This window comes from Dreissena polymorpha, chromosome 15 (genome assembly GCF_020536995.1).
Source record: "Dreissena polymorpha isolate Duluth1 chromosome 15, UMN_Dpol_1.0, whole genome shotgun sequence".
In the NCBI taxonomy this organism is placed as follows: domain Eukaryota; kingdom Metazoa; phylum Mollusca; class Bivalvia; order Myida; family Dreissenidae; genus Dreissena; species Dreissena polymorpha.
Window position 1 is genome coordinate 55271631 of NC_068369.1, and position 27792 is coordinate 55299422.

Consider the following 27792-nt stretch of genomic DNA (forward strand, 5'->3'; position numbering starts at 1 on the left):
TAGTTACCGGATACAATAATATGTTACTTAAATAGTCGTTATTTTTTTTAAGGTTCTGGTATATAGAAGATGTTGATCGTTTTTAATAAAATATTTTTCTTACAGGCAATGACAATGCGTGCAAAAAGATACCATGAAGGCTTCCATACATGTTTAACAACAAATGAAGAAATCAATATGATAAGATAAGTTTTGCTCACTGAATATATTATTATGGTGAGATATTACAATGACATCCACACATATTAATGTATTGTTCGAATCGCTATTTGTATAAGAACAATTAGAATATACACATCAGAATCATTTAATAAAACAATTAAAAAAACAGGGACAAGCACAGAAATGTTAACAAAAATATTTATTGCTTTAAATTTATTGCAATTAGGTTAGTTTTTCATCACTTTTATATATTAAATCATATTAATAATGTTTAATATACAATCAGATTAATGGTTTGTCTTTATTACTGGACAATTTTGAAATATATTAAATATGATTGTATAATTTATAAAATAAATATGTATTGGCAACATGTACAATTTCATTTTAATAATTGCCATTTTAGAAAACGTAGTGGTTGACGTGAAGATGGAAAACCAGGCGAATATCGGTGCGACACCTTTGAAGACCAGATCAGCAAGGGGCAACTTTGACTGGTACACACAAAAATGTTTTATTTGTGGGAAAAACTGTAATCCGAATCGTGGTAATTCATCAAGAGGTAATAGCGGGGGCTGGTCTTTAGTTGAAACTGTAGATTCAGTGGATACGGCTAACTCTATCTATAACAAAGTGTTAGAATTTTTTTTGCAAACGAATGATGCAGCTATAATCAATCGGTTGACCACCGTAGCAAACGGAGATCTGGTAGCAGTAAATGCATGGTATCACAGGAAAAAGGGTTGCCTTACAAAGTACTATAAACAAAATGTGTATTCCTATGCTGGTTAAACACCACCTAAAGTTGTTTCACATCTGCCAACCCTGAATAAGAACGTACATGTGAGTTTAGCAGAGAAGTTAAAAAACGAATTTGAGCACAAAATAATGGTCGAAAACAAATTTTATTTTTTGTCCACTGTAATAGTAAGGTTCGTTCAATTAGCCCATGATGAAGGCTGCACAAGTGCACAATCTTACAAGAGTAGTTATTTTAAGGAACTCCTCAATTCAATCTGGCCTGAGATATCTTTCGTTCACCATCATGGTAAATCTGATATTGTTTGTTCGCCACATAAGACCATCAGTGAAGCCATACGAGAAGCTTAGCAAATTGAACAAGAAATTCAAGACGACAATGACTGTTCTTATGAATTAATACCAGAAACAGAAACTGAAACAGATGAGTCAATCGTTCACATAGCAGAAGGCATACTGCGTCGAAGAATACAAGACAAGAGCCTAAAACTTGAGAAAGAATACTATTTTCCAGATGAAATGAGCCTATCTGCACAGAAAGAATTTGTCGATCTACTACTATATAAAGCAGTTTGTTGGTTTTCTGATAAAAGGTGTTACAAGGAGGCATCTGCAAATGATAACAGGAAATGCTTGGCAATAGCGTGTGACATTTTAACCCTGGTTACCTCGAATCCATCACCAAAGCATCTTGGCCTCGGTGTTCATCTATATAATGAATTCAAAAGCCGTCACCTGTGCATGCTCTCGGCTATTCAAATTAATCCCGATCTTCGGTTGTTCCTAACATCAGCTGCACACTGTAGTGCTCACACGGGTACCCGAAAATACCCGAAACCGCGGGTCAAAAAAGTACCCGCGATTCCGGGTCAAAGTTTTCGCAAACGGTACCGGGTCGAGTCAATTTTTTTTTCGAAAGAACGGCGTAAAATCAACTCTGCCGTTTTGTTCTGGCTGTTTTGAAATGTGCCGTTCTGACTTTCCATCTCGCTTCCGGAATAAATAATATAATTTCGTGGTTTCAAATCTCGTGTTTACAAGCTCATTTTTGTAATTATAAGTATTTTGTCAATCTTTGTGTACTGATTACCAAGTGAATAACGAGGAATGAAAACTATTGACGCAGTAATGGGTTAGATTCGCCAGTATGGGCGTATTTCGGGTTTAATTCCGAAAACGAAAAGGGCATTATGATAACCGACAAAAGCATGACTGTTTGTGAATATTGTAAAGTTGAACATGTGTACAAAACTCGTTCTACTGTCGAGGTGGTGAAGCTACCTGTCCAGGCGTTTTTCCAGTTAAGATTCTGATGATAACAACACTCCGAAGCTCTCCGGTGTGATGTAACAACAAACGGCACTTACTGAACTGTTTGGGGATATCTTTTCTTAACGTTGTTTTAGTGTTCCTAATTCTGATGAAGTATCAACTGAACTGAATGGTTACCAAGCTGAACAAAGTATCAAATTGGACAAAAATCCACTTTAATGGTGAAATTCCAACAAGGAGAAATACCCACAATTAGCACACATCGCAAAGAAGTATTTAATTACTCCAGCAACTTCATTTGCAAGGGAGCGCGTGTTTTCCACACCTGGTTACATCGTGTCTGCGCAAAGATCCTGCATGAAAAGTGATAATATTGATATGTTGCTGTTTTTGAAAAAGAACTTGGTGATTTGACTTGTATAAAATTGTTTACGCTGAAGTTTTGTTATAATGTAAATTAATTAAGACAGTATTTACTTTCCCCAGTTTTCTAGTCATTTTCCATCTTATATACTTCTTATTTAAGTCTTGATATGGTGAGATAAGATCTTGTGTACAGTTTGATACATCAAGTTACATTTGTTCACAATTATTGTAACACAGTTAAGAAGGATTTATTTTTAAGCAGTCTACATGTATATTGCGCATTTTAGCCTTTTGATTTTGTGTGGCTTTTAAAGAAAATAATACTACATATCGAAATAAGATAGACATCTATTCCCATGATCTATTATATTCTTTATTTGCTCTAGTCATTTTGATTCTAATAGATACCTACATTCTTATAGAGAAAGCACATTATAGCAGTGTCTTTTGCTTAAAAGGGTTATTTCAACTCATTTGCAGTTTATTTTCTGATAATTGTCTTTATGTATCCAGTAATCGACGTTTTATCACTCATAGTTTATAATAAATTCATGTATTACTATAAAGAATATGGTGGTTCTACATAAAGAATACTTTTTTGTGAAGTAATTTAGTCTTATTTCACAACGGTTATTTGTTTAAATAAATTGTATCTGATATGTTCATCCTTAAAGAAAATAAATGTTCTATGACCCGAAATTACCCGTACTTTGAAATTTTGATCCGCCGACCCGACCCGAAGAAATCGTTTGACCCGTGGGAGCCCTACTGCACAGCAAGCCATTCAAACTCAGAGAGTGACTGCATCTGGGGGCATCATACCAGAAAACATTCTTCCGAAGGCTCAAGGTGCGAAGCTTGTAGTTGCCGTCGCTGATAACTGGGACTACAACGAGAGAACAGTCGATGGGAAAAGGACAACGCATGCAATGACAAGCATACTTGTAACAAGCACTTCTGCAAACAAGACCACGATTCCACGCTAACCAAAAGCCATTAACAGAACGTTTGACCTAAAACAGTTACCAGGCGGTATCTCTTTGTAGTATCGTTCCATACAGAAAACCCAGCAATAGGCCAACATCAGTTTTTGAACGTCCTGTAACAATAGACGAAATCAAACATGTAGAGAGCATCCCTGTCAAGCTAGCAGGAACTATTGTTCTCATTTGGACGTAGTGCTGCATTTTTTGATGATTTATCTGAAGTTCAGAACATACCAAACTGGAGTATAGTTTCTGCCAAAACAATTGACAAGGGCAAATAGAACAGTGTTTCAACAATAGCATACAACCCTATCGTTATGTCAAAGCCAACCGATTATAGTACGGTCTATACAACGTTTCTGCGAGCCAAAGAAGTGGCGAACGCTCCGGGCCAGTCTCACATTCCTGTGGTTTTTGATATGGGTCTACTGTCTAAGGCCCTTGAAATCGTTTGGAGTCAGGACAATGGTTTAATGGGGTAATTCCTATGGAAGGAGGCAAGTATTTGCTAATGTCAATTTTCGCTGGAATTGGGTTCCTGTACGGAGAAGCTAGTCTTCGACAGCTCCTATCAGACTCTGGTGTATATGCTCCTGTTACTGCAACAAACATTCTCACAGTACCCATCGCGGTACTCATCCGTTTTCCATGAAAGCATTGGCAGTGTGAGAGAAGTGGAGGAAAATAAGCACCACACTGATACCAGAAGTCAACGGGAACAGTTCAACAAAGCAGTTAATACATTGACAAACATCTTCGACACTAATTTTATCGACCCATTCGACGTTACGAAAGCTCCTGACAAACTTGTGAATTTTTCTACAGTTACCCTCGCTACTGACGAAGAGAAGTCGATGGTCAACTCTTTAAGTAAAGTTCAAGATATGTTTGAATCATTCGTTAGGGAGAGATTAGTTGAGAAGATTGATTGATCCGACCCAGCAGAAAAAGTATTTTAGCCCATTGGAAAGGAGCAACATGAAGACAATATCTAATCAAAACAACACAAAAAAGCTACAAAGAAAAAAATACGAACTCATTAACGGATCAATAATGTTCCAACGGTTGTTAGCAATAAACACCTACAAAAAGATCCTCCGGATCGTGTTTTTTCATTTGAAAACACCACCGTTCCACTCAGTATGTTTACTGATAAGGTAAAATGATCAAAACCAAGAAGTGTGCCTTCATGAAAAAGATGGAAAAATTATTGTCGGTGTCATCATTGAGTGCAGAGGACGCTGACGTTGTGATATTTGATGACATGGCGCCTGTACAAATATTGCCAGTCGAGCCTCTTTTAGTGACATGGCATCTGGTTACCTATCGTACGTCTTGGATACGGGCTCGATATATATCACACACGGTGAAGGCCATTCACATTATATTTGGCAAATATAATGCTGACAGTCTTAAAGCAGAAACCAGACACGAACGAGTAGACACAAACAACAATTATACCAGTAATATTCATGTTCGTGGTGAACTACGAGTGCCAAAAGATTGGGAGCTGTTCTTAAGAAGCGGTGCAAACAAAGAACGGTTTATAGAATACTATACTGGTAACTTGATGGAACACGCTATCAATGAACTGGAAGCCAACGAAATTCTATATATTAACGGTGGAAGAAATGAAGCCTGTATTAAAGTTACAATAGATGATTGTTTCGTTGTAACAGAACTCAAAACCAACCACGAAGAAGCTGATAACATGATGATCATGCATGCAAAGTACGAAGCTGATATGGGTTGTACATAATTGGTTTTTCATTCTCCTGACACATATGTACTTGTCTTGTTGCTCCACCATTACCAGAACATTGGTGCCCCATACATTTACATGTCAACTGGAAGAGTCACTGTCCACACTGATTGTAGATGTTTTATACCGTTCACAAGTTGAAAGAGAAAATCACCACGGAGCAGAGCAATATTCTCCTTGCTGTATACTGATTCACTGGGTGTGACACAACTAGCGGTTTTTATGGTAAGGGGACACGAAAGATGTTCAAGATGTTGATTGATAAAGCACACCAATATCAACCAATGTGTGACATGGTCGAGGAATTTGTATTGACGGAGCTACAAAGGTCAACATGTACAGACTTTTAATATAAACAAAAACAAAACCTGTATGGAGGCAACAACAAACAGACACTACATGAGTTAGATGTACCAAGGCTTAGAGTTCTGTACATCCAAGACTCCTTCCACCGACTGCAGACAGTTTCACTCTACATCTACTCAGATGTGTGGTTCAGTTATGGATATGGCGACATGCAACCACCCCACAGCACCACCGCCCTGTCTTGTCAGACTTTGGATATTAATGTGACGGAACTGAGGCAGGTCTTAGGCCAAAGCTGATGAACCATCCCGCTGCAGCACCAGAGTTGCTGAATGACCTAGTATGCGAATGTTTTGTTTGTGATGAAACGTGTGTTTGTTCAGCAAATCATCAACTATGTAGTGTAGCCTGTTGTTGCAGTGGTAACACTCAGACAGATGATATTACATGTACAAATAGTTTAACATTGACATCCGAATTTAGACTCGAAATCGAAAGCTCCGATGATGAACAATAAACTTTATCAGTCTTACATATTAGGCTATATATTGAATCAGCATCATATTTATATTTAAAAAGTAATTACATTATGTTCTACATTGTTGTGTGCATACATGCTTCTCATGTTTTGATTAAAATAATTTCATGTTTTCACTGTTTCAAATTGTGAGGTTGAGAAATACATTATTTCATATTAATATAATATTCTAGAGTTAGGCATTATGTGATGTTAAAGAAAATTATGTCACACACATAGGATAGGAAAGCTTGTTTATATAATTGTATTTCCACTGAAGACTTATCTCGTTTATATTGTGAATATATTGTTGAGAATTTGTTGTTGTTTTTATCAATATTAAAGGTATTTGTATAAGAATGTGTATATATAACTTTGTTAATGAATGTATAGTTTTACAAACTGTCTATGATGTAGTTTCATGTTACGATGATTATTTGATAAAACAACAACGGTTTATATACAATTCATCTTTATATTAAACTACAAAATATGTAAACGTATGACACTGTTGTATTCTTAACACAGTGTGATCATAGTTATAATTGTACAACAAAGTATACCTATTTTCCGTATAGATAGAATACAATTGAATTGATGTTTATTAATGGGTAACAAACTGTTGCATGTGTATATTAGTAATAAAATTATTTTTGTGTTTATATTGTGCTGAATGTTTTATTGGTTAACATTAAAACAAACGTATGATAATTTGTCAGCCATCTTGACTGCTCGTTTGGTTGCAATATTTGAATTGTAATCTTGTGCATATTTCAGATTGTTTAAATGTTCACACTATAATAATAAATATAAATTTACTTATACAACGTTGAGCAAACAAAACCCGGATATGATAAAGCGCTGCTAAGAACCTCAGGATATATCTCACTGTATAGTGAGTGCATATACAATCGCCCCACCCACTGTTTGGTGCTTCCAAAACTAATTAAAACACATTGGAACATATTGTTTAAAGCTTTTGTGTTCATTTGTATTTTTTTATTTATTATATCTGACATTAAAAAGTAATGAAAACTTCATTTCATGTATGGAATTCGAACATATATGTTAAACAACTGACACACATTCACATATTTTTTATTTTTAAATCGTAATTTTTATGAAAAAATATATATTCACTCTTAATTTACAACATGTTTCCATAAACTAACATTTATGACAGTTAAAACAGATAAAAAAATAGCAAACATTTACGTGAAAAGTCATTTATTTCATGTTTCTCTCTTTTCTTTCTTTTTTTTTGACGGCCATCTTGGACGCCATCTTGCATTTCTCAGCCCACCCAGCACTTTTGAAAAAAAATAAATATTTCATTTCTCAATTTACAGAACCTTACGAACATTTTGGTATCCGAAACTCTCTGTTTCTGACCGGAGACCAGTTACCCCCTAAATATGCGAGTTATTTGAGACAGTTTGCTCTACTATAAGTAATTTTGTTATATTCATTTTTTCTCATCCATTTAAACTCATCTGCAATATTATGTCACATCAGTCTATACATACGTATGTCCCTCAATACTGGCCTGAAACAAGCAAGATGTTATCAGCAGTGTGTGTATCATAGACATTGTGATTTGAAACTGCCAGTGCATTTCAGGTATACAAAAGGCGATGGTATATCTTGACAGTCTATGGTCTCATGTCAATGACTCAGTGTGCGGTATGGAACACATTCAGTCCAATCTCAGAGGTAAGGTTCTGTCTAATTACTAACCGGACATTTTTTACAAGACAATGACCTTGCAATATATGACTTGTGCCATTGGAAAATGGGTGTTATGCTATATGTGGCTAGCCTATCTCAAGACCAGCTTGTGCATCCACTTATGAGATTACGAAACCTTGCATGACTTTATAGATGAGACAGCAGGGTAACTTGACTCGACAAATCCACTCGCCCGCTCGTTATTACGAGTAGGAATCGGCTCCGGACGAGTGAATATTCCAGCAGCGCTCGTCCTGCAGAGCGAGTGGAATTTCTGGCCGAAATGATTAAAACTTCAAGTTTTAACACATCTTTACCAAACAAAACAACGTTAAATCGGCGATTAAAAATTAACCGGATGTTGATTATTGCACACTGCGCTAAAACTAGTCCTGTTTCCGTTACGCGCCGATACCGGTAAGCTCCATGAGTGTATCCAAGATTTATACAGTGCGGTATACGGTCTTTTGATACTGCTAAAAAATTCGTCTAAATTATTTAATCTTTAGATTTAAAGAGTGGCTATTGGCAAGTTTTAATGGACGAAAATGACAAAACGAAAACTGCCTTTTGTACACACGGAGGCTTGTTTGAGTTTAACCAAATGCCTTTTGGACTCACAAATGCTCCTTAAGTATAAGCATAATGAATGATTTTGACCATGAGGACAAAATGGTAAACAAACAAGTTAAAAGTGTATTAAAACAGTTTATTAACGTTATTGAAGTTCATGAGATAACAGTTTTATATGAAAAACAATAGAAAAACATAATAAAACATGTTAGTTACCGATGATGTAGCGGGCTTTACCCAGGTGGTCTTAGCGCAGTGGCACCGCTGTGCCTTAACTTTGAAATCAGTGTTGCTGTTAAACTATATTTTTTGCTCATAGTTATACAGCGCTTGAAATGTTGCTTCACTAAACTAAATCTTGTTCAGTCTAGATGTTTGCGCCCTCGTTGTATTCACATTCATGCTTGTGTAGCTTGACGAAAATTTACCGGACTTTCCTAACATCAAAGATTAACGGTTTTAAATGATTTCCCGTGCCATCCTTGAAAAATCCTCTCTTTTTATTGACATGCTAGCTGGGTTTTTCCCAAATTTTCAGCACCATAATCTTTTCATTCATGAGCGCTCGGGCAGCCGAATATATGCTTTCCATATATAGGTGGATACAATAACTGCTCTTGCCACGGATAAAAACTGACCTCTCAACGTGTTAAGCACTGTAGAAACAGCATTTGCAATTCATTATAATTTAGAACAAAAGGTTTGCCATACTTTGTAAAAACAAAGCACAACGAATTTCCTAACAAAAAGCTAAAATCTCGACTTTGTCTTCTTTATGAAGTTTTTTTCAGCAATAAAACATTAAAGCCTACGCTTTCCAAAAGGATTACCCCACCTTGTACATGAATGCTAGTTTTCACACGCTTTTAATCATACCAAAGGATTTACAAGAAATACATGGTAACTGTTTTTGTCCCCTACCGGTGAAACCGGAGGGGACTTATGGTTTGCGCTCCGTGTGTTAGTCTGTCAGTTTGTCAGTCCGTCACACTTTTCTGGATCGTGCGATAACTTTAAAAGTTCTTCATGTTTTTTCATGAAACTTGAAACATGGATCGATGGCAATATGGAGAGTATGCACGTCATTTCATTTTGTTCATACGTCAAGAATTCTGGTTGCTATGGCAACACATTTTTTTTAAATGCTGACAATTGTGGAGTTTCACCGGTAGGGTACAATATTGATTGGCAATCTCTTGTTTGAATATAGAATTTATTAAAATCACATGAACAGTAAATTTAAGCAAAGCGTTTTAGATATCAAAGTATTAAACTTAAAACATTTGAAAATACTTACATATGATAATGTCTTATTTGAATGTTTTTTTATTAAATTGATTTTAAACTTGATGCAACAACAAAAAGGTTGGTAAATATCGTATAATATATCTACATGAATGACCTGGCGAGTCATATCAGATGGCGACGTAACGGAGTTGTGTTAATAAAGAAGAAAACGTAAGAAAAATAAAAGTAAGGTGTGTTGTTTAAATAAATCTGAAGTAGTGCACATTTTGATAAAGAACATGCAGATTTTATTTTAATCGACACGCAAAACAGCCGATATACCAATATCAGATATATTAGTTCCACATTTAACACTGAAAATATATTTTGGACTATATATTTTGTACATATATTAGATTCACTATAGACTGGTTATGTTGGCAGGTTGGTGTTCACGTGTTTGGCTGGGACACGGCCGGTCTATCGCTGCTCACAAGCTGGGGACCTATTACATATGTTCTTTGCACATTCCAATTCTCCTGGATTCTAGATAAAAAAGGTGTTCTTAAAAAGTTTGTTGTGCTTATAATACTATTATATTTAGCACTTTATGAGTTTTGTATTTTTAAAAAAACACACTAAAAACAAAAATCTTTTCTCATGACTATTTCAATAAGAACAGATGATTCTAATATTGATTTGCAATGTTTTGAGTTGAAAAGTTGGCAAAATATTTGTAATTTCTAGAAAATGCAATACCGGTAATAAATACTTTGAAAACACTTACAGAATGCTGTGCTTTTATGTACATGTATGTGCACTTCTCAATCATCCAATCAATCCATTTGCTATGTAAAAATGATTGCAGTAATGATTTCATTATGTTTTTATTAGATGTACTTTACTGTATGAAATCATTTACCCGAGTACATATGTGTTTGTAGGCCTACGTCCTGCGTGTTTGATCAGTGCATTCTTTGTGGCCGCTGGTACCGGACTGCGTTGTATCACGACTGAGCGCGCAGTTGCAACACCGTGGGTATAGCTGGATATCTTATTATCCACACAAATATTTCATTATGTGTCTTCATGCGTTCTTTTAGTGTTAAAGCGGGTATATACGATCTTGTCAAATATTTAGTAATAAATATAAAATGTGTAAAAAACTTATTATACATATATTTCAATATAAACTAAAATAAAAGTTAAGAAGAACATGTGTCGAAAAATGCTAAATAAGCCAGATATTTAATTCTGAAATCGAAAAAGGCTGTACAGCCGAATTCGCCAGCATATATATCATGCATGTACGATGTGAATCTAAATTTAGTTTAACGGTTCATTTGAAATTTCTGCAGCGATATCGATTCATACGACACATGAACACTTACAAAAAAGACGAATGCGTCGGTTATTGTAGGAAAATAATTACGAATTATCTTCGTCACAATCGGCTCGGGGCGCTAATTTGTATTTGCTGTATTTTATGAAATTCGTCTTAAATGTATCATTTTTCTTGCATAGTGTGTGTTATTATAACATATTTGTATCAATATTTTACAATTCAGCACATATAAAAATCGTATATACCCGCTTTAATATTTAAGAACATGAGCTTATTTGAAAGGACATAATTGCATTTACTATTCACTGAATGGCTCAAGCTATACTTGTCTAACATTTGTTTGTGTCGCTGTAAATTTCTGCACTCTTGAACCCGGTCTTATTCAACGCAGAAATTAATTTCCTTTCTGAAAATGTACATATCTTGTATTATTTCTACAAATGCCGGGTCAAATTTTAAGATGAAACACGATACACAACTCGCATGACCGTCTTGACAGCGATTAGACCCGATTCATGAATGAAATCTTCAGGTGTAAAGACACACCTTCGCATTGGACCAATGCAATCGCTCGTGTGTTTAAAATGTCGGTTAGTTGAAATGTATGTAAACAAAGGTTTCAAACGGCGCTGAACAGTTAGTTTTAATGCATAATGCAACGGCAAGCAGGTAAGATTTTTTTATACATTTTATTGAATTATGGTATCGAGGTCCGTGAACTTTGCAGGGAAAATGCCCTTACCTCCGTGATGGTTTAAGTCTTAGATCGGGCCCGATTGATGTCAAGTAGGTCACGCGAGTTGTGTATCGTGTTATTTCTTAAAAGTTGACCCAGCATTTGTAAAGACATGTACATTTCCAGAACGGAAAATTTCTTCATTAAGGTAGCGCACCCCTAATGATTTCCCGCGATTTATTTTACTATCATTGCCGATCTTCAATGATCGGCTATTTCCGAGAGATATATTTTATTTTTTTCAAACTTCGAATTTTGATATATGTTTACGTAATTCATTTAGAATACATTATTTTCACAATAAATATTGACTTTGATCCAAATATCATCTGAAAAATACGATTTCGCGATTTTTTCAAAGATCGACGAGCCTTTTTACCTGTTTACTTATGGATATCTAATTTAAGCTTGCACTAATGTGAAGTTGTCGTGCCCGAGTGGTTAAGGCGATGGACTAGAAATCTTTTGGGACCTTCCCGCGCAGGTTCGAATCCTGCCGACATCGCATACTTTTTGCGACGCGTTTTATTTCTTTTCTAACGTAATTTGATTTAATATAGCATATAAGCTATGTTTATTGTTAAATATGTTGAAATTTTTATGCACATCCTTCAATTTTTAAAATTAAAACAACGTAATGGCTAAATTGGGTGATTTACTGCTGAAAATAAGAATGCTGCATGTTTTATTTCTATTTTTATGTCAAAAAGTAAACGGTAAATCTGTCTATTTCTTGGTATTTTTGCTGTATTTAGTGTTTCTATACAAACTAAGTTTAAAATATAACTTAAATGATACTATTTTGAATTTAATGACACTTTGTTTTTTACCGACCCAATTTTTACTTGGCTGAAAACCTTTACATTTCATGGCGATCTTCCATAGATAAAATTTTGTAACAAATAAATGTCTGTAAAAGAATACTTATTTTATCTTGTTTAAATTTTAAACACATTTACTGCATCTGTACACACCAACTGCATGCCCATATTTGGAAATTTGAATGAATTATGGAACTTTTATATACCCCAGGGGTGAAAATAAACTGGACAAAAGCCGAGCGTGGGGTGGTTTTGAAAAAATCGGTATATTTTTTTTTAAAGCATGGAAAGCCTACCTACAAAGTTGCATGTAGTTCAGTGAAATGATTCTAATTAAGAAAATAATTAATTAGATTATATTTGGATATGTGCCTATTAGGGGTCTGCTGCCTTAAATAAGACCGATATGGTGAAAATCGCTGCAACATTGATGAAGTAATGACTGTTAAAAGCGATGCACCCTGTTTTCGGTATACATTTGATAATGATCTTTTCCTCAGAAAAGTTGATTTTTCGTTATAATATGATTATTAATCATTCAAAATGATTTTTTCACTAATTAATATCATAGCCACACGCTAACCACCTGTGGGTGAAACTTGCAAACTTGCGATATATTGAACATCGTGATCTAACAGACGGGGATATAACGGAGTTGCTGTCTATAGTGCGTCAATGTGGTGCATGCAGTCTTAGCTAGTTATTGCATTTATGACCAGTCAAGTCAATGTGAAGGTTACTGTTTCTTGCAAGAAAAAACAACAACAGTTTCTGCTCCTTAACGAAAGTTTCTTATGGGATTTTGAGTTGAAATGTGTGTGTAGGTAGTATATACACAGTCTAACATGTGCTATGAAGCCAGACAAAAGAAGTGGTTAATATGGGCGCTAAATGAAGGTAGCTGCTAAAAACAGGTTGCCACTCTTGTGATTGTTTGTTGTGATTGTTTGTTTCCTGGCAGTATCAAACTTATTCAAAGACACAAACATCAAAAGCAAACACTGATAACTTTTTATGTTTTGAATAATTTGCATGAACATGTGCATGTGTATATTATACTTGCATTAACATGTGGCTAATAAACTTATTGAAACATAATGTTAAGCTTAGCTAAAATTGTTGAATGTAAACATATAAATTTGCTACATTATAAAAGTTCATGCTCCGTCTGGTCAAACATGACCATTGCTAATTTCTTTATTGAATGCTAACAACAACATGCGCTTGCTAAGTGGTGTTGTTGGCACTTTATCACTGATACAAATCTACTGATTTTGTCACGCACTTGTGCTACATGTTTGGCGGTTGTACTGCTGTCGTTAATTGCTACCAATTATATTTGTGTATCTGTCAGTGTTTATGTAAATGACCAAACTTTATTTACCTTTACTTAACAATTGTTTATACAAATCAATATTTTCAATCCGCAATTGCTACCTTTTTGTTGTCAATAACTGTTTGTCACCGATTTAATTAGCAATAAATATGCAAAACGTGTTACATACTCTGATATATATTATTCTGGATAATTTTCTGTAATTATCGCACTTCATTTATTTTATCAGATGTTGATTATTCTGTGCATGTTTTCATAAAACAGGCTAATCCACCTTGGTCAGTTTATCAATGGTCTGGGCGGTATCATAGGTTATGGCGGGGCCCCCGTAGTGTCTGCCGAATGGTTTCCTGCCTCGGAACGCACAACAGCAACTGCCATAGCTGGTGCATTCAATAATCTTGGTCTTGCGTTATCCTTCGTTATAGGTAATTGTTTGGCATTATGTTCAGATGACTTAAAGTCCTAAAGCTAGAAGCAGAAGAGTTCAATAAGATAGTGTTTTTTTAATATGCATACGGACTGCAAACATTAAAGACATAAATCTGTCTATGGTTTTGTTATGATAATGGCTTAGGTTATCGATGTGTATTGGACTTGCAGTCATATTAAGAGAGCTTACCTATTTTTAAAACCACTTTACAGTAATTGGCCTATGATGAGTAATTTTAATTAGTGTGGTCATTGAGACCATGTAAATATCAGTTTTTTTTATGTCTCACTTGACTTCAAAAACCAACTAGCGTAAGCTGACAAATTTGAAATGTTACCCACACAGGCTTAACTAATGCTGTTCTAACTTCATTACTAGATTTTCTTGTGAAAACAGCTTGCCCCAAGTGTTTTGAAAAAACTGTGCTTGATGTATGTGTCTAAAGTGTCGTCCCAGATTCGCCTGTGCAGACTGAAACATCTTTAAATAGTATTTCTTGAAACAAAAAATGCTTAAAAGCAGAAAGTATCAACAATGATAATCCTGTGCACACTGCACAGGATAATATGGGATGTCACTTTACGCACATGCAGTAAGTCCAGTTTTCTTGGAATGAGTCTCTATTGTGAATATAATGTAATTGTGCCTTTGAAGGCTGATTCACATTAGGTATTTGTGTAGATTGTGAGACTATTTGAATACAATATGGAGATCATAAACCTTTAACCACAGTTACTCAACTTCAATGCTTAATAAAATATGTCTGTCAATAGACCATATTATTTCCGAACTTCCTATGATCTTCAAATGTGCATGCCTTTTACTTTTGATGAAATGATGTGCTTCCCAACTTTGAGGTCAACATTTCAAAGGTCCAGGTGATGTTTTCTCCATAGATCATTTTGTGTCTGAACGATATCTTAAAGCGAGATGAGATTCTATACGATTCCCATATGTGTTAAATTGTAATATATTGATATAAATATGTTACAATAACACAAAATAAGCAAAAACAAATAAACATTGAAGACGAATTTCATAAAATGCAGCAAAGACAAATTAGCGCCCGAGCCGATTGCGACGAAGATATTTCGTACATATTTGCCTACAATAACCGGAGCGTTCGTCTTTAAATTAGGATTGGGATTAGTGTTCGTGTGACGTATGAATAGATATCGTTGCAGGAAATTAAAATGATCCATAAAACTGTATTTAGATTCACATCGTACATGCAAAATATACATGCTGGCAAATTCGACTGTACAGTCATTTTCGATTTCAGAATTAAATATCTGGATTATTTCGCATTTTTCGACACATGTTCTTCTAAACTTTTCTTTTAATTTATATTGAAAAAAATGTTTACAAAGTTTTTTGCACATTTTATATAAATTCATAAGTATTTGACAAAATTGTATAATCTCGCTTTAAAGAATTATTTGACATTCGATAATCAAATTAAATACCAGGTAGTTTTTTCAGGAAGAAATGAAGAAACCTTCCAATGTAAAGGTGAATAGGTGAATAGTGCAGGGTCACTGGGGCTTGTTACAAGAAAACGGTCTCCACACAATAGCTAGAAAACGCATTTACGTTCTAATGATATAAAATAAAATAATTATTATTATTGAGGGAAGGAAGATATCAATTTTGAGATCAATAAAATCATTTTTATGTTTGGATTGAGAATAAGGCACTAATCTACCTGATTGTGTTTGTCATAAGCTTCTTTGTCAAGTATCAATTATCTAATCGTTCTTTTATTATTCTGTGTCACAGGGCCATATCTTGTTCCACTGCGAAAACTTTATCCGAATAATACGACCATGAATGCCTCCACCATGTAAGTAAAAAAAGATATTTATATAAATACAACCATTATAAAACTGTGAACTTATTCAACATAAATAAGAAGACCTATGTTGAATTAATTGTATACCGTAGATAATAAAATTGGTTATTAATTTGACACATATATACATCTGGATTGAGTCAGCTCAATAGGCCATTATGTTTAGAGCTATAGGGCACAGATGTTTGTTTGACTGAATTTGTATGCAGGCATAAGATTGCACATACATGCAATATCAACATTTAAGTTGGCCATTCCAATGAAAGATATTGATTATAATTTATGTGTTGTATACTTAACTTAGCCTGTTTGCTTGTAGTTTTGTCGAGGAAGTTGTGGTTGACAACTATACTTACCTGTCCAATTCATTTATTGGTATGTAATCTGTCATTCTTACTTTTGAAAAAACATTCAATGACTTAACAAAATGATGTTCTTCTATTATCCATAAGCTCTCGTTTTGCTTTCATTATGCTGCCTCTCTGAAAAACTATGCAAAATGCCAGCAAATATTGTGAAATTTAAGATATCTTAAACATATTCAATGGTAAATGACAAGACCATGCTTTAAAACCTTAAGAACATATTTTAGAAAGAGAAATGAGCAAATTATAAGACAATGTCACAAGACTGGTATGTATTTCCAACATGCGCCTGCTAATACACATGTTTGCCTTTTCTCACAGTGAGGTTATCCATCTAAGGAAAACACTACCATGACATAATGTACAATTTATTGTTTGCAAATATGCATATGTATTATAACTTGTTCTTTCAGACTATGACATTCCTAAAGAGAGGGATGATTTGATGCTATACATGTACTATTGTAAGTACTTTGAATTATACGTGTAAATAATCCATATGAGCACCGGCCTCGGAAAACATGACTGTAGGCATGTTTGTAAAGTGCTGTCTCAAAAAAGCCTGTATGGTCTGTACTGGCTAATCAAAGTTTACACTTAGACCAATAGAGACTTCTTTTAAAATTAATAAAAGCGGACAACTTGGAATATGGAATGATGCATGCATTTAGCATGCCTTGTATCTTATTTATTGTTTTGAAAATGATGGAAAATTGTGTGCTTTCTTATTTATTCATTTATTCTTTTTATTTTATGATGGTTTTTCTCATTTATGATTTTATCCTGATTTTTGATATACTAAAAGCCGATTTTGACTTTAAGCAACATATTTGCAATACAATCTTGGTCTTCATTTTACATTAATTATGTTGATTATGACAATTTACTTACAAAGTGCCATTAAAAACAATCTAGAAGAAATGAAGACTCCCCTATTGCTCAACGTTATTAATATATACAAAATAACTTACTTCATCAAAATTCTATTTACTTTGGTTAAGAAAAGGTTATGGTCAAATTGTTTTCTCTTTGTGCATTTATGCTCACTTAAGCACAGGATATGTCTTAGCCAACTTGGTTTCTCAAAAACTAAATGTTCTAATATTACAGCCCCTAACTATATATAGAGCAATTCATAACAAGCCTTGCAGTAAAGCATTTGATTATATATACATGTTCTACCAAATGTAGCATTTATACTACAGCCTGTGGATGGTCAGTGTTTTGCCTGCTTCTGTTCTTAATCTACTTCCCGTCCAAACCTCAATTACCTCCGAGCCCAACAGCGTCCATGCAGAGACTCGAGTTCAAAGTTGGACTTAAGAAGCTCTTAGTGTAAGTATGGTGTCTTGTTTCTTCCACTTCCTCCCTGCCCCACTGCCTCCACACATAGACTGGAGTTGAAAGTGAGACTAAAGAAGCTCTTAGTGTAACTATGGTGTCTTGTAACCTCCACTTCATCCCAGCCCCACCGCCCCCTTGCAGAGACTCGAGTTCAAAGTTGGACTTAAGAAGCTTTTAGCTAAAGTGTGGTGTCTTGTAACCCCCATTACCTCCGATTCCAAAAGAGTCCATGCAGACATCAGAGACTCGAGCGTAAGGTTGGACTAGAGAAACTCTTAGTGTGGTGTCTTGTAACCTCAACTACCTTCCAGCCCTACAATTGTGTCACACCGGTCTTACTGATACTGATAATAACGTAGTGACGTCACCATCTATGTATAGAACGCCAGCCCTACTTGTTAAAATTGGGCTCAAGGTTGGAATACACTAATTTCAGTGCCCATAGGGTCCTATTATAAAACGGCCAACTTGCAAAGAATGTTCTTGACTATACGTTTATCACATTTCGCAAGACATGTATCATGTTAAAGATAGATTTGTCATGTACCAATAATTGCAATCAAAAAGGTACTGTCTCACATTTTCTAAGAAAGTAAAATTATCACACAGTCAAGCACCCTCGGAAAAATAGAGTTTCGGGAGTGAGATTATAACCTCCTCTACATGCAGTTCAAAGTGTTACTTAGGATGATTTCGTTATGAGCTTTTAAGATTTCACCGGTTGGAGGGTCAGTTGGTGAGAGTTGGATTTTTACCACCAGGATTCATAAAAGTCTAAGGTGTGACGTTTATATATGGTGTCTTGTTTCAAGTAGTTAAATAGTTTAGTTTAGTCTCCGGCTAAAAACCCTCTTTTCTGTGATCAATATTTCAGGAACCGTACGGTCTAGCTGATCTATTTGTGATCAATATTTCAGGAACCGTACGTTCTGGCTGATATGTTTGTGTTATTTCAGGAACCGTACATTCTCGCTGATATGTTTGTGATCAATATTTCAGAAAACGACTGTTCTGGTTGATATGTTTGCGTTTAATATTTCAGGAGCCGTATATTCTGGCTGACATTTCTGTGTTCAATATTTCAGGAACTGTACGTTCTGGACGATATGTTTGTGCTAAATATTTCAGAATCCGCACGTTCTGGTTGATACGTTTGTGTTCATTATTTCAGGAAAGGTTCGTTCTGGCTGATATGTTTGTGTTCACTATTTCAGGAGCCGTACGTTCTGGCTGATATGTTTGTGTTAACTATTTAAGGAACCGTATTTTCTGGCTAATATGTTAGTGTTCGATATTTCAGGAACCATTCGTTCTGGCTGATATGATAGCGTTCAATATTTAAGGAACCGTACATTCTGGCTGATATGTTTTTGTTCAATATTTTAGGAACCGTACGTTCTTGCTGATATGTTTGTGTTCAATATTTCAGGAACCGTACTGTAACAAGTTAGTTGTTACAGAACTCTAGCCATAACTGTTAACTTCTAAAAATTTCTAATATATATCTCATATTTTATTTTTACTTAGTAAATGTTAAATGAATAATTACAGCTTATGCTTATATTGCAAATGCAATATTATTATGACTCAAACAATTTATTGTATGTTTACTTGGCCATTGTACAAGTATCAATGTTAGGCTTAAAATAGCCTATTCAATTTAATAGTAAAAAAGTGATTTTATTCACTAGTCATTAACTGGGGAACTGTTGAAACTGTATTTATTTATTGATGTGTTATTTTGCAGTTTTTGCTTATGCTTTAGATAATCATGATTATGAAAAAGGCCACCCTTTATATATATTCAATATGATTTTCTTAAAGCCTAATGGCTAAAAGAGTTTGTTTATGTAAAGGTATGTAATTGAATTTTAGCAGTTTTCTCATGTAATTTACTTGTCAAATGTCATTCCTATCCGCCATTTTGTATGGAAGCTGAAAGTGTCTATTTTAAAAACCGGCGTTTGTTTGAGGAACCAATATCTGGTGTCATTTTATTCATGAAACATTGTTCGTTCTAACAATCAAGTAAACGCCACATTATCAATTGCAAATTATTGTATTTTTGCATCAAAATCTAAATTTTTGCTGAAATATTCATTTTAGAACGCCAAAGTCATTTTTGTAACCATTATTTTCATTGGTCGGTATTTTATAACGTGCCACGCGATTGGCTGATACTCTCTATAAAAAGTCGAGCGTCACAATGCGGGCGCATTTAAAATTCCAACTCTGAATCGACAACATCTAGAAAACTAAGATCCCCTAATAACATTAGATACAATAGTCAACTCAAACTTACGAAACAAACACACTAATACAACTCGCCATCCCGACGAAACTATTACACAACGTTCTGGCTGATATGTTTGTGAGTAATATTTTAGGAGTCGTACGCTCTAGCTGATATGTTTCTGTTAAATATTTCAGGAACCGTACGTTCTTTCTGATACGTTTTGTTCATTATTTCAGGATCCGAACATTTGGCTGATATGTTTGTGTTAAATATTTCAAGAACCGTACGTTCTGGCTGATATGTTTGTGTTCACTTTTTCAGGAACCGTACGTTCTGGTTGCTGTGTTTGTGTTCACTATTTCAGGAAGCGTACATTCTGGCTGATATGTTTGTGTTCAATGTTTCAGAACCCTAAGGTTCTTGCTGATATGTTTATGTTTAATATTTCAGGACCTGTACTTTCTGGCTAATCTGTGATCAATATTTCAGGAACTGTTACGTTCTGGCTGATATGTTTGTGATCAATATTTCAGGAACAGTACATTCTTGGTTATATGTTTGTTATCAATATTTCAGGAACCGTACGTTCTGGCTGTTGTGTCTCACTTTCGGTGTATCAAACGGAATACTAGGCTGCTGGCAGGGTGTACTGGATGTGAATCTTAGTGACCATGGTGTGTCACAGGTACATAATAACATTCAGTGTTTCCATCGAGCCCAGCTAGTTTTGTCGACTGAGCGGTAGACTTTCAGTCCGGGGATCATGTGTTTTGCATCTCAGCCAAGCAACATTGTTTGTGTTGGAAATGGTCATGACATTATTTATGTAGCCATTCTCCGTATATTTCATTTATTGGCATAAGTTTGTACTGGTTAATCTGCTCAGATTGGTTCCCAGTAAGCAAGTGTGAGTAATTTACTGCCACAGTATGCCTGAAATATCGTTAACATAGATAAAACTCCAACATTGCTTTTCGCTTATAAGTTTAATATTTTCACACAACTGTGAACAAGTTTTCTAAAAATATTTGTGTGGATAATTTCTGCATACTTTTTATAAATACCCGTTAACTATATCTCCGTAAAAAGCACTGCATATTATAAAATATTAACTACTCTACTAACAATAAGTTTCAAACTACAATGTACTGATTGTGCGATCGTTCCCACATTTGTAAAATTATTTCTCGTTAATAATCATTACGTCAGTACTACTATTCTTGCAGGATATGGCTGGCTGGTTGGGTTTCTATGGTGTCATAGCGGCTTGCGTTGCTGCCCTTTGTGTGGCCAGGTATGTCTGAATTTACGTTCAAAATATTTACAAAATCCACTATTTTCTTTTTTTATGAAGATATATTAATCGTGGCATTTTAAATATCATTTGAGTTCCTATATAAAAATCTTTAACGTAAACTCATTGAATTGCATTCTTTAAAATAAGCCAAACTATAAGTCCCTTTTTAATGTCTTAATGAACATAGTTTTGATAAGAATAAACTGGAGCATACTTTTACGTTTTTTTACTGCTTAAATTTCTTCACATAAAGTACCTATTTCAATGCTCTTTTCCTATTTTAGGGTTGCAGATATTTTTGCAAAGCAAATGAAATGGTTCCTAATTGGCCTGTACTTGTCTGGAGGGGCATGCTTCACTATCTTTGTTCTGGCGCTGATCTCTGTTGTTCCAGACACAGCTGGTTATTAATGGTTGTTTATAATAAAACTTTGTTCCAGGAAAACTAGGCTGAATTCCTTTGCGTAAACTGCTGCCGCTGATTAGCCTATGCAATCTGCACAGGTCAATCAGAGACGACTCCGCTTTTATGGAATATATTGTTTAAAGGAAGTCTCCTTTTATTAAAAATCCTGCGTTGGCGACAAGTGTTGTCCCTGATTAGCCTGTGCAGATCCAATGAAAAGTACAAGAACAATTCACTGCAATAAGAAGATTAAATACTGTTTTAAGTCACACTGTTATTTTTATTTTATTTCAATATAAATCCATCTAAAAGTGCTTAACACACAAACACGTCATATTTAAAGGAAACTGCGTTTAAATCATGATAAAATGTTGGGGTTAAACTAGTGTTTTTGTCACAGAAATGACGTCACGTGAGAACATCATAAATGGCGTAATCAATTATTGAAATTACGGACAGCTGGTTAAGTTATGCACTTTAAATACTTTAAAGAAGAAACAAAATAGGCTATTATGTAATATAAACCCTAACACACATCTATATATGATTATCTATAAAACACAACAAGGAAAAGGTCGGTGAGATATATAATCGTTACACTGTTAGTAACGTATTGTGTATGAGATAGATCTATGAACCGTCAGTAATTTCATACCATACTCAAACTTCTCTCATATGTGATGAAGTTACTTTGATGAAGTTAGGGTGTATATCTCATACATCATCAGTTACTAACAGTGTAAATAACATTGTTTCTTCTTGGTATTGTTTCTTGCAGGTCATCTTTACTTGACATTTATCATATTTTGTTTCTGGCAGTTGTCCTATACTCGACGTATATAATCGCCAACCTCCTGTTGGAGGCTTCGTCTCCGCTGTTCTTCGAGATGGCTTGTGAGGTCACGTACCCTATAGCGGAGGGAATCACCAACCTTGTCCTCACTCTTGTCAATAGCATCGCAGGCCTTCTGTTCCTGTTTGTGCAGCTCATACCTAATATAGGTAATTTATAGTTTATACCAATTTATACTAACACTATTGCGCAGTCATGTCAGCAGCTTCACTGTCCGCTATCAAGTCATGCAATGTTTTGTGGTCTCATTAGAGGACAGTTTAGCTCCTGACAAGTCTGTGCTAATGCGCAGGCTGGTCTCGAGCTACACTGACTGCATGTGGCAAAATACCTCTTTTTGCATGACAGGGTTCTTATATGCGATTGGTATTTCAAATGAAGAATGCTTAAACTTAGCCTCAATTTCAGTTTAATTCCTTCATTGTGGAACATATTAAGCGTAAATTTCTATTTGATGTGAGATCAAACTTAAATCGGTTGAAAGAATTTTGATATGAAAGGCTATGAAAAGCGCCCAGATTATATTAAAACAAAATTAATGACGCAAAGAAATAATTACAACAGTACTTTTATTGAAGTAAATGTTCAATATGAGATCCATAACATGGGTTAGTAATCCTAGACCTTTTTGGTGAGGATTCAAGAATCTTGTTGTAAATACTTTGGTCCAATATCCTCCCTTCCTTCTAAAGAGCTGTTTTTAGACCTATAACAGAGTTCATGATGGGCTTGTGATGACATATAAAAAGTCTATTGGAGCGGTGACTTCGGCATTTTCATGGTCAATACAGTTACATTTCTCCTTACGAAACTGGAAGGTCTATATAGATGTATCACATGAGGCATTGCCCATTGACTTCAGACCTTCTTGAAACTGTTACGGAAGAAATGGCTTCAATACCTTATTGATATAGACTTGCTATTAACGTTATTAAATTTGATGATAAACCAAATCTTGGTTTTTCTTTTATAAGAGACACCAGCTCATGCCATAAAACCATTGCCGAATAGTCACGCTTAGAGGTTAAGTTTGTTGGTAACTGTGTTGCCTATTTAATGAAGCAAATTTTTCGTTGCCAGTTCGAACCACTAAATAAAAATTTGCCTTATCACAAGTTGTTCCACCTTCCACCTTTTGACTTCATGTATAACTGCCATGATCTAGCCCTTCTCTTCCTAATTTGAGCCATGTGAAGCTGATGACCTATGCCTTTTAATTAAAGTTTTGCTTCCAATATTTTGGTGATTAGTTTATATACAGTTCCTTAAGACATGTCTAACATAAACAACATGTCATGTTCGGTCGATGGATAAACTACAACGGTCATACAATTGATTTTTCGTCAAGAATGCTCTTGATGGAGCCCAAGAAAATCTTATATCCTATTGCTTTCAACACATTTTGAATTCTACTATACATGTCAGCAGCGATTTTTTCCTTCTTTATTGGGTACCGGAAAACGGCACTATACCAATAAGGAAAAAACTACATATTTCCCAATTGCTTAAAAAAATTCCCAATTGAAGGTCACTCCCCATTATTTATTGTTTTTTTATAAATAGAGTGCAACATTAAGTTAGTTCCAATATGCAGTGCTATGGCTTGAACCTAAGTAAATATACTATTGACAAGTTGACAACACTTAGTTATCAATTTTTAAGTATTTGGGAGCAAAAAGATCAACTACACAAATTTCTCTATATGAGAACTTCACGACGCAAATAGTCCCAATTTCAGGGTTTGTACATTTTCTATTTGTGCTAAAAAATCGCTGGTGTGTTAAGTCTTCAAAAGTCCAACAACTACTCCTTCAACTTTATCACTACTTTATTGAAACAGCATGCTATAAATAACACATAGCAATTTTGAAACATCAAGATTGTGATTATATATTGATTTAATGCAATTTGCTGAGGTTTTCACGCGGTACTGTCGTAACATGTATACACATTTAACCAAATATAATCTGGCCGACTCTCGTATGACAATGCACATATTCATAATCAAAATAATTGTACATTGACAAATTACCCCACGTTAAATGACATAAAATGTTCAAACATAACTGTAAATATTTTGGGTTGTAAATTATATCCTCATGTACTGGTACTTCGGTGTGATCGCAGTGCAGCGATCCTTATTATCTATGCTCAATACACAGATGAAGAGGAAAAGATTCATTGAACGATTGATAAGTAAGCTTAGAGAAAAATATTATAGCAAAATATATTGTATGGTTTATCAGTACACTGAGTGAAATAATCCCTTGGTGGACTCGTCCTTCAACTAAGCCACATCATTTAAGTTTTTGCTTTGTGATTTTCCTTATATTCCCTCGATAAAAGCGGAGGGATATAGAACTGGCGTTGCCTGTCCGTCAGTCTGTCACAAACTGTTCAGGGCTATATCTCGGAAACTATATAAAACATCATTATGAAACTTCATGGGTGTACAGATACCTATGAGGAGAAGTGCTATGCACAAGAACCATAACAATAAACTTTCTTGAATAAGAGTGATTACCCTTTGTTTGTTTACGATGTATATTTTCAGGGCTATATCGCGGATACCGTTCAAGATTTCAACATGAAACTGCATGGATGTAATATCAATCAGGAGAAGTGCCATGCTTTAGAAACAAAACCAAACACTTTCTTAAATAAAAGTTATTGCTCTTTGTTGTGTTTGTATGATGTAAGATTTCAACATGAAACTTCATGGGTGTATAGATATCAATGAGGAGAATTGCAATGCATAAAAGCAATTGCCATACACTAAATATTTTTTAGGATTATACCAAATATAAATGGGGTTTGCACCCATCCATAAACAAAATTCATTTGGCAGCCGATATCAATTCAACAAATTGTTTGTTAAAAAAATGTTACTAAATGTGTCATGGAATGTTTATAATGAAGACTCATTGCCGTTTATAGGAACCATGTGGGAGAACTGGTGTCTGCTTGGAGGCATATTTGTGGGCATTCCGGTGCTGTTCCTGTACAGAGAGTCCTACAACAGACTGGATATTGATATCATAGTGGAGGAGAAACCTAAAGAGGAAGTGAAATCCTGAACCAGTCTGCAGACCACAAGGGTTTTGTTAATAAATATGAATCCGTTCCAATTAAGTGTTAAATTTAATTTAAAAAGCCCCTACCTTAATGGAATTAATAATGTTACATACTCTACAGGAGTTATACTAAATGTTTTTTTTACAAAATGGAAAATGATTTAAAATTCAAGTTATACTTACTAGTTAAAAACATTTAAATTCCTGAAGACCTCTAGTGAATAAAACAGAATGAATTAAGATTTTTGTTGAAATATGGACATTTCCATAAGTATAACGTAACCTTAAGACTAAAATTGCCCTGCTAAATGGGTTGGAAATACTGACTACTCTTACTTTGTCTTCAGATTTAATAAATCTGGTTGTATGCCTAGGTATGTAGTTATAAGTAGCAAGGATCTATACATATTTGTCATAACTCTTAAGACTTTTTCGGCGTAAGCTGTATTAAGCCAGCTTTTCACCCTGACTTGACCTTTGTAAGTATCCAATAATATGCAAATAAAATTTCCCGCGGCTAGGTACGAATGAATACACTTCATTTATTCCATTGGCTGATTTGAGTATAACACCAGAACATTGGAAACATATCCGCGTCTTTGTAACACTGTTTTACTGCATGAAACAATTTTATCTCTAATGAAAAGGCTCAATAGATAGAACAGTTTTACAATCAATTTTCGACATAAATACAGTTTGTGCGTTCACCTTTTATTTTCAGAGAATTACCAGCGCAAAAGCGTTTATACTAAAGGCTATATTCTCATATTTAGTACTTACTTGCATTGCATTTCAACCCGCGAAAGTCAGAGTTTATATGCAGTTCATCACCGGAGTTCGCAGAAGGGGTTGCGACCTTTTCATTGAAGGACAAAATTGGAATCTATGCTATTTTTGTCTGATGGAGTAAATAGTTCGTTTAGTCGCTTTATCAATATTTTAGGCACAGCTGTTGCCTTGGTCGAGTACAGTTGGCGTAAACAAGCCGTCGTTTCAGCAGCAGAATTGTTACCTAACTTTAATGCATTGCATTCCAATCCGCAAGGTATCAAGGTCAGTTTGCGGTCAGTTGCAGAAATCTTTATATAAACGCCGTCTCGTAAACTTTGTGCACTTGAAGTCTGTTTTGATCAGAAAGATACTAAATAAAGATATTCGGCAATATTATTGTGGTATGCCAATCATCGATTTTTAATATGTTTTCAACATTTGCATGATAAGGACCAATTTTGATAAAATTAATTAGAAATATTTATCCATTTTGACCAGTTTATTAAGCATGAGCACAATAATTCACTATACTATAATTATGCAATTAAATAAGATTCGAGTATTGCCGGCTGACCTATATGCACTCGTTTATTTTCATGTTTCTTGTGTTTTTCTATTCTGTAAATATAGACATCTGAGTAAAAATATCACATAAAGCAAAATAAGCCACGAAATCTGGCGCAACACCCCGTAATTGATTTGCTTGTGATGTAGCTAAGAACTGCGCAGAAAAAAGGCATCCGCTACTTTTTATCTCATAGAGATAACTTTTGATCGTTCATAAACATCGACCACAATCAACGCCGTATATCTTTTTTAAAGATATTTCTTGTTAATTTTTCTTTGATTTTTGTCAACACGTTTTCCACAAATTTATTGCAAGAACTTTCATAGTTCGTTATTCACTCTGTATTTAATGTATTACAATTAAATATATTTAGTTTACAATGTTGTTATTTTTATTAAATGAAGTAGGTTTTGCATGTTTAGGTTATGATTTTAAATAAGATTATTTAAGAAGTAATTTGTAAATTTGACTATGAAAGTAAGTTGTTCATACATTCTATGAGTTTGTTTATATGTAAGGAATAGTCAATACTTTTCATTCTTGAGGGTTTCTCTTTGTTTCTTATACATTTGAACAACGTTGCAGTACTGTGATATGTTTACTTTTTTCTTTGTTAATTTGTGAACTTAAATTATATATATTATGTATTTATATTGTAAAACTTTTTTTTGAAAAAAATATTCATTGTTATACCCGT

At 34.6% G+C, this 27792-nt stretch overlaps 1 protein-coding gene across 4 annotated transcripts in view; it reads left to right on the forward strand.

Moving 5' to 3' along the window:
• LOC127860294 (solute carrier family 49 member 4-like) overlaps positions 1-27789 on the forward strand; it is a 33961-nt gene extending 6172 nt beyond the window's left edge. For 2 of the 4 annotated variants that reach the window (XM_052398296.1, XM_052398297.1), the window contains exons 3-15: positions 7751-7843; positions 10103-10217; positions 10603-10693; positions 14161-14324; positions 16109-16172; positions 16501-16556; positions 16960-17010; positions 17752-17881; positions 20703-20811; positions 21353-21420; positions 21708-21826; positions 22649-22831; positions 25620-27789. In XM_052398296.1, the coding sequence (XP_052254256.1) occupies positions 7751-7843; positions 10103-10217; positions 10603-10693; positions 14161-14324; positions 16109-16172; positions 16501-16556; positions 16960-17010; positions 17752-17881; positions 20703-20811; positions 21353-21420; positions 21708-21826; positions 22649-22831; positions 25620-25759 (1383 nt within the window). In that variant the 3' untranslated portion in view covers positions 25760-27789. Of the gene's footprint in view, positions 1-507; positions 660-7750; positions 7844-10102; positions 10218-10602; positions 10694-14160; positions 14325-16108; positions 16173-16500; positions 16557-16959; positions 17011-17751; positions 17882-20702; positions 20812-21352; positions 21421-21707; positions 21827-22648; positions 22832-25619 lie in introns of those variants that run through there. The other 2 variants (XM_052398299.1, XM_052398298.1) reach the window with 2 other exon arrangements.
• Positions 27790-27792: the final 3 nt, after the last annotated feature.